This window comes from Canis lupus, chromosome 29, assembly GCF_011100685.1.
Source record: "Canis lupus familiaris isolate Mischka breed German Shepherd chromosome 29, alternate assembly UU_Cfam_GSD_1.0, whole genome shotgun sequence".
Classification (NCBI taxonomy): domain Eukaryota; kingdom Metazoa; phylum Chordata; class Mammalia; order Carnivora; family Canidae; genus Canis; species Canis lupus.
The window spans coordinates 19,429,936-19,443,355 of record NC_049250.1 but is presented as its reverse complement, the minus strand read 5'-3'; the positions used below and the strand labels follow the sequence as shown (position 1 = coordinate 19,443,355).

General features: G+C 36.6%; 1 protein-coding gene across 3 annotated transcripts in view; it reads left to right on the top strand.

Moving 5' to 3' along the window:
• Window positions 1-13,420, top strand: part of SLCO5A1 (solute carrier organic anion transporter family member 5A1) — a 139,003-nt gene that overhangs the window by 70,305 nt on the left and 55,278 nt on the right. For 2 of the 3 annotated variants that reach the window (XM_038579475.1, XM_038579477.1), the window contains exon 4: window positions 5,658-5,822. The exons of the other annotated variant lie outside the window; for it this stretch is intronic. In XM_038579475.1, coding sequence (XP_038435403.1) covers window positions 5,658-5,822 — 165 coding nt within the window. The remainder of the gene's footprint in view (window positions 1-5,657; window positions 5,823-13,420) is intronic. 3 annotated transcript variants of the gene reach the window in all.

Here is a 13,420-nt window from a genome sequence, read left to right as displayed (position 1 = left end):
TAAGTTTTTATAAAGTTTCAGCTAGCCAACATAAGGCACAATATTAGTTTCAGGTGTACAACCCAGTGATTCAACACTACATCCAACACCCAGTGCTCGCTCATCACAAGTACACTTCTTAACTAACACTTGTTTTGAAAGTTATTTCTATGTGTAGCCTATGTCATATTACATTCTATTAAATCTTGGTGCTTTGTATTGAATTCTTTTCCTACTTTCCTAATGTTAAAGGCATTTCTGGTTTTGGTGTCAGTTTGCCTTTATAATGGAATTTGTAAGATTTTGTAGCATTAAATGATTAAAAATGATAATCATTATTATTTTATCTCTCCTTTATCAGGCTTTTTATTGCATTTTTTAATTTTACAGTGACAGCTATGAATGACACTAAGCAACTTATTTAAAATATATTCTGCAGCATAAAAATTAGATATTTGACTGCAAATGTATGGATACAGTTTAGGTTTTTAAATTTTGTGTTTTTGAAATTATTTTGAATTTCTTTAAAAGTTACAGAAATAGTGCATAGAACTCCTGTGTACCCTGTACTCCAGCTCTCCAATTGTTAACATTTCTGACCCACCTGAGAAGTTGCAGAAATGATGTCCTGCTGTGCTGTGCTACTTTAGTGTATGTTTCCTAGGTACAAGGACATTGTCCTACATGACCACAGGGCAGCCATCAAAACCAGGAAATTGATATTGATCCAGTGCTACCATCTAGACCACAAAGCCCTATTCAAACTTTGTCAGTTATTTCAACAATGCCCTTTATGTCCAAATCCAATTCACAGATCACATGTATTTCGTGAGGTGTATTTTAGTCTTCTTCAATCTGGATCAGTTCCTCATATTACCTTATTTTTATGACCTCAATCTTTTTAAAAAGTACAAACCAATAACTTTATTCAATGTCCCTCAGTTTGGGTTTGATGATGTCATCTCCTGATTTATGCGCCTAGTAGGCATACCACTGAAATGATGCTATGCTCTTGTGCCTTCAGCAGAAGCTATATAATGCTAATATCTCTGTGAACTTGGATCTCTTGGATAAGATTGTATCTACCAGGTTTCTCTAAAGTTAATAAATATATTGCAGTTCTAAACCAGCAAGTAATTTATCAGTGTTTGGTGGGGAAGTACTTTGTAGCTAACACATGTATGTGTGATCTAACACATCACAGCCTCTTAGGAATACTATATAGCACTTCAGTATTATGCCTGGGGGGCCATTTGAAACAGGGAAATCACCAAAAGCACAAAAATGCTAAAAATATGACAATATCTTATGAAAAGGACCCTTGCTTGCAAACATGAAAGCTGACACAAAAAGGCAGGGTGAGAGGCCTCATATGATCTTAGCCAAGAAAGTGTGTGTTCTACAACTAAAATTTTTGGCCACACAGTGCATGTCCTTGAATGGCCACCCCCGCGTGTATTGATTTGGGTGTTACACATCAATTGTAGCGAGTGGGCAAATTTGAAAATACTAAATCTGTGAATAATGAGGATGACTGTATCTTGTTTCTATTAAACTTTCACTTACCACTTTTAGCATCCATCAACCTTAAATTGCTTCATATTTGGCTATTTGGGATCCTTCAAACTGTCTTGGTGTCCTTCTGACATGTCCTCATCATTCTTTGAACACTTTACTTTCTCATTTAACAAGATTTTTCAGGCTTATCTTGTATTTTCTCTGCCTCAGCTCTACAGTTAGACATTTCTCCAAGGAGCTCTGGTTTCTTTGAGTGGAAAATGGCCTTTATAAACCAAGTAGCAGGTGCTAGGTAGGCTCATTGCTACTAGGGTGTTATAACTTCTAAACCCTATAGTGGACAGAATTAGGACATATGTGTATGTACTCACACTCACACTCACACATACCTATCTATCATCTGTCATCTTTATCTATCCATCTACACCACCATTCATATCTATCGATCATCTTCTGTCAGTTTATCTGTCTCTCTATCCATCCCATGACTTCATACCATTACCTTCAGTTCCAATCTGATATCCTCTGTCCATTTTTGTACTCCCTTCTCTGGCCAATAAAAAGCTAACTGCCGTAATTGTGATATATTTACTTACTCACTCTTCCTGTATTGAAACCAACTCCCAGCCCCATTAGCCAAAGTCACAACCCTGGATATCTGAGGGTTTTTGGTTTTATTTATTTAATTTATTTATTTATGAAAGAGAAGGTAAACATCACATATATTTTTAGTTAGCTTTGAAGTTAGAGGGCTATTTTACCACACCAAGTGGGTATGAAAGAAAAATCAGTGTTTTGTAAGTAGTATCTTTTTTTTTTTTTTTAAGTTTATTTATGTAACTAATCTCTACACTCACTACGGGACTGGAACTCAGGAGATCAAAAGTTACATACTCTTGGGCAGCCCGGGTGGCTCAGTGGTTTAGTGCTGCCTTCAGCCCAGGGCCTGATCCTGGAGACCTAGGATCAAGTCCCATGTCGGGCTCCCTGCATGGAGCCTGCTTCTCCCTCTGCCTGTGTCTCTGCCTCTCTCTCTCTCTGTATCTCCATGAATAAATAAATAGAATCTTAAAAAAATAGTTACATCTCTTCCACTCTTCTGACTGAGCCATCCAGGCACCCCTATAACTAATATCTTTTAAAACATTTATGTGATACATTTTATCCTCTTGTATTAAAAAAATTATAATTCCCCCAGATGTTTTTAGATTCACCACATTGGCAGTTTTTATTTATTTATTTATTTATTTATTTATTTATTTATTTATTTATTTATTTATTTTTGTGAGAGAGAACAAGAGCACAAGAAAGTACAAGCAGAGGGAGAGGGAGAAGCAGGCTACCTACTGAGCATGGGGACTCAATTCCAGGACCCCAAGATCATGACCTGAGCCAAAGACAGGTGTTTAACTGTATGAGCCACCCAGGTGCCCCAACACATTGTCTTTTAATGTAACAAATAAGCTTAATTTGAATCTCCAAATGTTTATAGAAAATCTTAATTTTTAAATTTTTAAATTTTATTTTATTATTTATATATTTTTAAAGTTTATTTTTTTCTAAGTAGGCTCCACACTCAATTTGGGGCTTGAACTCATTATCCCAAGATTAAAAGTTGCATGCTCAGGGCACCTGGGTGGCTCAGTGGAACATTTAGTTTTTTTCCTTAAATTTTTGCTATTATAAAGAACGCTGAAATGAAGATACCTGGACGTACATTTTACATATATATGTATATGTGGCAAATTCTGTGAAATAAATGCAAAGACTCAAAATGAAACTTTTCTTTCTTTCTTGAGAGGCAGCTGGGCAAGTGCCGAGTCCCCACCTCTGGGCTCTCCTCCTTTGGACATCATTTTTCTTTCTTCCCCAGTGATCCTGGGGTCCTGGGATTGAGTTCTGCATTGGACTTCCTACAGGGAGCCTGCTTCTCCCTCTGCCTGTGCCTTTCTTTCTTTCTTTCTTTCTTTCTTTCTTTCTTTCTTTCTTTCTTTCTTTCTTCTTTCTTTCTTTTCTTTTCTTTCTTTCTTTCTGACTTTATTCATTTATTCATGAGAGACACAGAGAGAGGCAGAGACACAGGCAGAGGGAGAATCAGGATCCTTGCAGGGAGCCCGATGTGGGACTTGAACACAGGACCCCGGGATCTTGCCCTGAGCTGAAGGCAAAGGCTTGACCGCTGAGCCACCCAGGTGTCCCATGCCTCTCTTTAAATCTTTAAAAACAAAACAAAACAAACAAAACAAAACAAAACAAAAGAGTTGCATGCTTTATCAAGTGAGCCAGCCAGGCACCTCTGTAATTTTTAAATTTTACATATGACCTTTTGATTTGCATATTTATGAGAGAATATTGGGTAATATTTTGAAGTAGTTTAATTATATATATTTTTCTGGTGTGTTTATCCATGTTAAAAAATGAAGTCAGCATCTTAATTTTGTTTTAAATGTTCATTTAAACTTTAAACAATTAAATTAAGCTATAGAATATTTAATTTATATTTTAAAATGATTAGCAAATAGTCTTGACTTTCTAAGTTTTAAATTCTGGTGAATAGGCTATGAATTATAGCTTTAAGAACAAGTATTGCTTGATTTTTATGAAAGATTTTATTATGTTGTAGCATAAGAGGATAACTTTTTTTTTTTTAAGATTTATTTATTCATTTTAGGGAGTGAGAGAAAGAATGCACACTCAAGCAGGGAGAGGGACAAAGGGAGAGGGAGAAGGAGCATCTCAAGCAGACTCCCCATTGAGCATGGAACTCAATATGGACCTTGATCTCATGATCCTGAGATCATGACCTGGGTTGAAGTCAAGAGGTGGACGTTTAACTGACTCAGGCACCCCACGGGATAACTGTTGTAATAACTGAGATGACTATACATGTCAGAAGTAATGCAGTTTACCTTTTCCATGATACATTCCAAGCTATGTAAAGATCCCATAAATGTGAGTTAATTCACATTATAAACATGCAAAAATACAAAAGAATATGCATAAGCATCTCCTTTTATTCCTCTTTCCCAATCTTATTCCCACTTACAGAATCTCTTTGTGTTGTATATATTGGGAAATATATATTTGACCACAATTTGACCATTGTTTTGGTTTGTTTGATTTTTACTTCAATATTATTTATGTATATATATTTACATACTCATGTATATTTCTGCAGCAGCCTGCTTTATTCATTTACAAAAATATTTCTTGGAGTTTGTTTTATGCCAGCACATATAGCTCTGTATCATTTTTAACTACTGCATAGTATTTCATTACAGGGCTGTGCCATATTTTATTTAAACATTTTCCAGTGAGAACATTTAGTTTTTTTCCTTAAAATTTTGCTATTATAAATAATGCTGAAATTAAGATACCTGGACATACATCTTACATATATATGTATATGTGGCAAATTCTGTGAAATAAATGCAAAGACTCAAAATGAAACTTTTCTCTCTTTCTTGAGAGGCAGCAGGTCAGGTGCTGAGCCCCCACCTTTGGGCTCTCCTCCTTTGGAGATCATTTCTCTTTCTTCCCCAGTCCAAATTCCCTGGGAGTATCTGACCTGGTGACCTGTCCCTTAAGCCCTTTTAGCTGCATCATTTCCTGTTTCATAATGAGGCTGGAAGATCAGATGTCCAAAATCATGGACCAGTTCCCCTGCTGTGGGTGTCTGCAATGCCGGGTCAGGGATGTGACAGCTCAGAAGTGCGTTATCTCAGGGAAATGGTAGTTGAATGAGTGGAAATTATAAGGTAGGGCTGTACTGCAGATACTTTGCACATCTAGTAGACTTTTGAGTTTTAACAAAGAATAACATTATTTTAATCAATAAAAAATGTAAATAATTTATCTTAAACAATTTTTAGAACAGGAGTCATAGGTTGGGTACTTCTTGTAAGTTTATTTGTGTATGGACATACTTTTTGCTACTTTATTAAATTTCCTTATTCTAGTTGAAAAAATTTTAAAAAACCCAAATCTGCTTAATAAAGGGGATTATTTCAGTCATCAGGTTCCTTTATTTTTATTTTCTATTCAATAGTCTTGAATATTGCTGAATGGCTATTTCCAGTTCATTTCAAAAACAATTCAATTTTATTTTATTTTCCATCCCTTATTTATAACATTCATTTGTCATTTTTGTCATTTTGTAGACCTACCAAGAGCAGCTGTCAGGATCTTAAGCAACATGACATTCCTTTTTGTGAGTTTGTCATACACAGCTGAGAGTGCCATTGTAACTGCTTTCATTACCTTCATTCCCAAGTTCATCGAGTCACAGTTTGGTATCCCAGCTTCCAATGCCAGCATCTACACTGGTAAGGCACTGCCGTTAGAGCTCCTTGAAAACATGATCATTTTTGACCACTAAAATAAAATGCAATGAGTGAAGAGAAAGTTCATTCTAACATCAAAGTGTTAAATAAATTCATTAACAGCTACCTGCCTCCCCCCGACCCCCTACCCCCATCCCCATTTTAGAAGGAGAAGGTCTTTGAGTGTTTTCTTGTTGACCTCAGATTGTGTTACTGTGTAACATTTTTACCAACTGTGTTTTGGAAAGGGAGAACTTTGTGTAATTATATTTTTATGATTCTCAGTTAAAAAGAATGAAATAGGCAATGGCATTCAAATTTAAATCTGAGTATATCCTTTTATGGGGCAAGAATTAAATTTTAAAAATTAATTAAAAATTTTTAATGGATAATCTGAAATATAGATCAGGTGTATGGTATCAGAATTCCCCTTCATGAGTATAAACGGATTTTGATTGAATTACTGGAGATGCTTGACCTTATAAAGGAAATCTATGAATTTTGTTTTAGAAGATGTTTTATGTCTGGGAAAATGATTTTTGGAGACTATGGTACATGTACCTATTGTATGTAGTACTCAGCTCTTTTTTCATAGTAAATTAGGTGTTTAGAAATGTGGGAACATTAATTCTCAGATCTTGGGGGAATTTCAGTGTATTATATCATAATATTTTGGATATATCCTTAGTCGTATCAAAGATGGTCGAATGACTGTATCTGCCTAAGGCTTAATCTATTAATAAATATTTAAATAGTTAAGTGGAGATTTATGATAACTTTTGTGATGACTCTGGCTCCCACTTTATCCTCCACATTCACATTCAAACTTAGTAACAAGCTTGAGTTATCTGAAAACTAACAGGCAAAGTTATATTATTATAGAAAAAAGAAGTTGGCTTGAAATACTTGGGTAATCACTTTGTTCTCTTCTTTCACTTTGCACATGAAAACACATACATATTGGATTGTAGGTCCATGATAGCAAATATTCTTGTAAAGAGTATACTGCTTTGGATCATAGTAATTGTCACCCAAAAATATATTTTTCTCTATTTGTTTTTCAGAAATATATGTTTTCCTTATATTAAGGTGAAATGTATAGATTACTTAGCAGTTTGGTTGTCAGAAACTCTGAACAACACATTTCTAGTTTAATGCTTGCACTGGGCCTTTGTTTGAGTGACGATTCTTGGTTAGGGAAACCAAGAGTTGTTTTGTAGCTAGATCTGAAGCCACACAGCTAATAAATGTAGTCTCACACATTTCCCTAACTAAGTTTCAATATTAGTAAGTGTTACTTGGCAAGAAGACTCATAGTCAAATAAATTTGGGACCTGCTAGGTTCCAGTATTACAGAGTTGTTTGTTGCAGGACTCATCACAACCCTTACTATGCCCGTGTGCACTGTGACACTCCCAGACAGAGGCTCAAGGTACTGTCTTTCCCAAATCCATTTGACTATGAAATCCCACTTTTTAATGGTATGTCTTCTATGAACAATTTTCTTCAGGACACACCTTGAGAAACATTGCTCTTCTATCCTGTGTGTATCCTCTTCTATCCCAGACTAGGGAGTGGAGCTATCTGGACCATCCTCTTCCTCTCCAGATGCACCATCTTGACCCCTTCGATTCCTGGGGCAGGGGTACATTACTGAGCTAGGTAGGAATTGATGCATATGGAATCATATCGACCAAGGTCATCTCTTTTTTACTGGTCGATGCAGAGGCTAGACATAAAACTCCTTGTGGAAAAATAGAGTAAAGGGTTCAGCTGGACCTGGAGTGTTTGGCTGCAGAGTTCCACAATGATGTGATCAAGGCAGTCATCACTGAATCTGGGACAAGGCAGATGCCAAGACCTTTGGCAATGGAGGGTAAAGATTAAATAAAGCTAGGTCACAGAATTTGTTCATCCCATGTTCCAACATCAGGATTAAAAAAGCAACATCACATAGTGCCAATTCCATTCTGGTTTTGCCATTGGTAATTTTGGTTTTTTTTACACATAGTCAATGCAATTTATACGATGTTTGAAAATCTGATATCAGGGTCCTGATAAAAGATATTTTTATTCCCAGCTCATACTTTTTCCTTCCTTTCCAGACAGATAACAAATAATAATAGTCAAAGATGATATACAGATTGATTAAGAGTAGAAGGTTGCCTGGCATATTACAGTAAGACGAACAAGGATGATAATCTTTTTAAAAGCTTGATTTTTTGAATTTTTATTCATTGATCCTTCTTTTTTCTTTTTTTAAATATTTATTTACTCATGAGAGACACAGAGAGAGAGAGGTGCAGAGACATAGGCAGAGGGAGAAGCAGGCTCCATGCAGGGAGCCTGATGTGAGACTCGATCCCAGGGCTCCAGGATCACACCCTGGGCTGAAGGCGGCTCTAAACTGCTCAGCCACTGGGGCTGCTCCTAATTGAATCCTTCTTTTACCCTCTGAGCAGAGATTTGTATTTTTAAAGGACTTAGTAGTTTAATTTAGTCTTTTGTTCCCTTTCTATGTATGTAAGTGACATGGAGAATTAAGAAATGTATCTGAACAAGAATTTTAATATAGTTTTTTAAAAAAGATTTATTTATTTATTTAAGAGAGAGAGTACGTGAGCACGGGGAGGGGCAGAGGGCGAGTGAGACAAGCAGACTCCCCGCTGACACTGGCTGGATCCCAGCATCCTGACATCATGACCTGAGCCGAAATCAAGAGTCAGATGCTTAACCAACTGAGCCACCTAGGTGCCCCAAATTTTAGTGTAGTTCTAATTTCTCATCTGACAGAATTTTTCAGTTAAAGTTCCTTTTTTAATTTAAAAGGATTATTTGGATAGTTTTGATCCTCTGTAGCCATTTGCTTGTGTTGTGTTATATGATAGAGATGAAGCTCCATACACGTATCACATGTATCAGAACTCACAAGCCTTTGCTAACTCTTTCTCATAACCCTTGAGCACTGGCTCTCACAGAGCTGTGCCCTGTGTGTGTATAATCTGTGTGTTTGTGTGTGTTTGTGTGTGTGTGTGTGTATGTATTAGACTCAAACCAGAACCTAAACTATTTATAGATCTGCCTGTGTTTGTATTTATGTAACCATGAATCCGGGTTCATGTTATACCTTTCCCATTTGTGGTTTTTCTGCTAATACATGTAGGGTCACATTTGTTGACTGAAATGAACTATTTTGAGGTTGATGTTTTGGAAAGGCTGAAATTATGACAAGAGCCTGAAGGAGGAGATAGAACAGCCTTGAATCTTGCCACTGCTGGTTGCCACTGTTGGTTACTAGCTGGGTGACTTTTGGCAAGTCATTTTGCTTCCTATACTTCAGCTAAAACTGTAGCTTACCTGTATAATGAAGACAATAGCTTCTCTGTCTCTATGTGTCAGTGTTGTGAGGATCGATGAAGTAGTAAATAGTGATCTGTTCTGAATCTTCCTTAACTTCAAATGGGCACAACAATATAAATAAAAAAACACAACTTATTCATATATTATAGGAAAAGGAATTATTATTGATGATGTTGACAGTAGTTACATTTGAAGCCATGCAGCTTGAACAGGTCTAAGATATATATTATATATAGTATATATTATAATAATGGCGATAATAAAACAGCTGCTGACTTTACTGAGTTTTTGTTTTGTTCTGTTTTGACTTTACTGAGTTTTACTAAGTAGAAGACACCAAGCTTTTTCATATGGACAACATTACTTAATCCATGTAACCGATGCCTATGTAGTAGGTGTTCTTGATTATGCCCATTTTCATGAGGAAACAAAGGTCTAGGGAATTTTAAATATCTTGCTTAAAGACATGCAAATAGTTAGAGCCAGGAAGCTAGTGTCTTGGAATATATAAATATTCATATGTGATTTTTATTGAAATATTATAATAGGCCTATGCTGTTTTATTGTTTCCAGGTAGTTAAAATTTTTTTTTTTTATTATTTCAGAGAAACTGTATTCTAAGATTCAACTTCCGCTCTCTGTAGGGCAGTCTTTGCCACTGAGCCATGATCAACAACATTCATTTTCAGAACACCAGACTTTTTCAGCATAACCTTTGACTTTGTAGGGCCCTTGTGTGTGCAGAATTAAAAAGGGTTAGTTCGTCTTTGCAAGAGAAACAGCCTTGGAGAACTGTTTTGCTTTTTATTGGAGAATAATCAAAATACTTATTACTTTGGTAAGGGGGATCAGGTTGGGGTGTGATTTTTTTAAAAAAACACCTATCTTTTTTTTTCTTTTTTTTTCTGATGCAAACACACGAGGGTTTATTTACAAGCTCGAGCTTGGGTCCAAGTATACCCGACACAGCGGAGCAGGGACCTGGACCCCGAGGTGGGTTTCAGCTTAGTTTTTATAGGCTGGTCTAGGGGATCTTCAGAAGGGGTGGAGAACACCTATCATTTTTATTGTTGTCTAATTAACCAAATATTTGCTCTCTGTCTTTAGCTACTGACCTGGGTTTTGTTGATGAGATTCAAAGCAGTACCGCTGAACTCAGACTGTACTCTCTGGAAGTCACTGCATGCTTTGAAGCTAGAGAGACATGCACATGCTTTGATTTGTTTCATTCTTCTGCCTTTCTATACCAGTTCTTTAATTTTATAAGAACGTTTTTTGAGATACATTTTTGTGCTCATTTCATAAATGTATACATAGATTTTTTAACATTAACATTAAACTTCTAAGTGCAAGTAGACCATATTAAGTATGGCTACACTTGGCATCACTGCCTATTTCCAAGGTCGGGCAGTGACATTGGATTCCACAAGACGTGGGCGGGCACTCAAACATGATGTGCTCAGGGAGAGAAGAAGAAGGTCCTTACAAACCAACATCCTGCAGCAGCTGCTAGCAACTTCTCACTTCTATATTTTTAAACAATCTTGAGATAAATAGAGGCTATTAGGACCTGAGAGTGACAATTATAGACTCTTTTGTCTTTTGGGTAATTACACTAAATTACATATGTTTTTCTTCAGTGCTAATTAGAACTTTTGTAGAAGGTTATACTGGACATTAAGTCAAGATACTCAGATTCTTTTTATTTATTTATCAGCTTGTTAATTTAAGGCATGTTTGAATGCCTACCATGTGGCAGGTTCTTAGCCAGTGCATTAATGGTGGCAGTTAAACAGGATCTAATTGCTTAAGAAGGTTCAGAGGCCCTAGAATAACAATGCTTACCCATGAGTACTCTATAACAACAGCACTGAAGTGAGAATATACTTCCCAGTCACAGCTCATCTCTGAAGGGCATGGAAGGACCCATGTCCTCTCTTATATCTGGCACCACTGACATGTACTTGGAACATCCAGGAAGCAGAGCCCCAAACACCTGCTCAGCTGGTGTAATAAAGTATTTTTATAATCCTTTTTATATTTTAAAGTATATTTTTTATTTTTTCTATTTTGCTGATCATATGGGTTCCAGCTCTGCAACCAGCCTTAACATCAGAACTCTTCAGGTGTTCTTCGGGAGACCAGGGACAAATCCTCATGCTCACTTTCATCAATAAACAATGCTAAAAGCCGGTACAAATTATCCCCAAACTCCTCAGATCTGGGTTGAACATCAACAGTATTAATCCACGTGTTTCACATCCTGGCAAGGAGTCCATGCCCTGTACATGTGCTCTCTTAATTCAGCAGGAAGCTCAGACTGATCCCAGGCCTGTGAATTTACCCCTCAGAGCTACCACAGGGACGTTAGTGCATGAGGTGGGCACCTTCTTGGCCCTCATGCTGCTAATCCACTGTGACTGTAGGCTTATCAATCTTTCCAGAGAATATTTTTTGTAATGTAGAAAACAATTATTTGGACTGAAGGAAATCTGTGATTTCTTCCTTTTCTTAACTCTTTGATTAAATCATTTTTTCTAAGGCCACATGTGCCAAATAAACTTATTCTTACATTCCCCATAGAGTTGTATTATTTTCTTACAAGAGGATTAGTTATTAACCAATTTATTTTTGTGATATTTTTAGTAATGTTGCATCACCACCAACTTTGACCATGTCTCTCATCAACACGATCTGTTTTCCTTTCTGTGGGAGGCCTGATGTAATCCACAGACAGGCTTCTCTTTGAATCGCATATCTATCATTTAACTAAATGCGTGATTTTAGCCAGGTCACCTCACCACTGTTTCTCATTTGTAAAATGTGAGTGATCATATCTCAGGCCTATTGAAAAAAGTGAAACAAGATAATTATATTTTAAAGCATTTGGTAGGGGATCCCTGGGTGGTGCAGCGGTTTGGCGCCTGCCTTTGGCCCAGGGCGCGATCCTGGAGACCCGGGATCGAATCCCACATCGGGCTCCCGGTGCATGGAGCCTGCTTCTCCCTCTGCCTGTGTCTCTGCCTCTCTCTCTCTCACTGTGTGCCTATCATAAATAAATAAAAAAAAAAATTTAAAGCATTTGGTATCTGGTAGGTGCTTAATGAAAATTAGTTTTTCTCCTTTATATGTTGTGAAACAGTGTTAAATTCCTGTTAAAAAGTTTGGTTAGGTTTTCTGATTTAAAACAAACTTTCTATTAGTCTAATTTAGAGTGGTAACTCGGAGGCATTTTGTTAAATTCCACCTGTTAAAAAAAGTGACAGATTCAAATGAAATTATAAGGAGGGACTTTTTTAGCCTAATCATAAGAGTAAAAAAGCAGAAACTGCGGAGCTGAGACAGCCAGAGGTGCTGGGAGGGATGTTCATGTCACAGTGCATCATGGAGCTCTGTCTCTCTCTGTCTCCCTCTCTGAATCTCGTTCTCTCTCTCTTAGTTGCTCTAAATTAATTCACTAAGTATTCAGCCTCCTGTTTGGCCAGTTCTCCAAATGCCCATTATTTCTTTTGATTCCTTCCCTTTATTTCCCAATTTTCAGAGTAAAAGTTTGTATCATCACCAATAAATTTAAAAATATATTACAATGAACTCATGACTACTTATATGTTTGATGTGCTTTAATCCTTAGTAGTCATTATCCTGTTTGATGCTCCAGTTGTCTAGTCTCTGGTCACTGGGAGCCCTTTCAAGTTAGCACCTGTATTCTTTGGCACGACTTCAATAGTCTTTGGTTTCCAGCATGACAAAAGATGACTCACTTATGTTTCCTGCCCTAGACTTGGTAGTCCAAGACTTGGTACTTCTGCAAGGAGCTGTGGTTCTTTTAGAGGAAAATGGTATTTGGGGATCACCATCAAGACAGTAGGGTCGCTCATTGCTACAAGGTGGTCATTGTTTCTAGGCCTTTTTTTAAAATTTATTTTTAATTTATTTAATTTAATTTATTTTTTTTTGTTTTTTCCTTTTTTTTAAATAAAGAGAGAAAAACAGATCATGAGGTTATGATGATATTTTTGCTTCAAACTTAAAATGTGCAGGTTATTAACTTCTTTGGTATTACATTGTATCTCTTTGCTCTAATTCTGCAAATCTTTTTTCCTAATAACTTTAAAATAATTTTTCCAAGTGTATATGTATGTGTGTTTGTTAATTCTAGCTTCAAACTAAGTATCAGTATTCTTACTAACCATGAAATATGAGTTGCAGGTTTGGACCTCTTTGTGGTTCTTTTGTCCGCA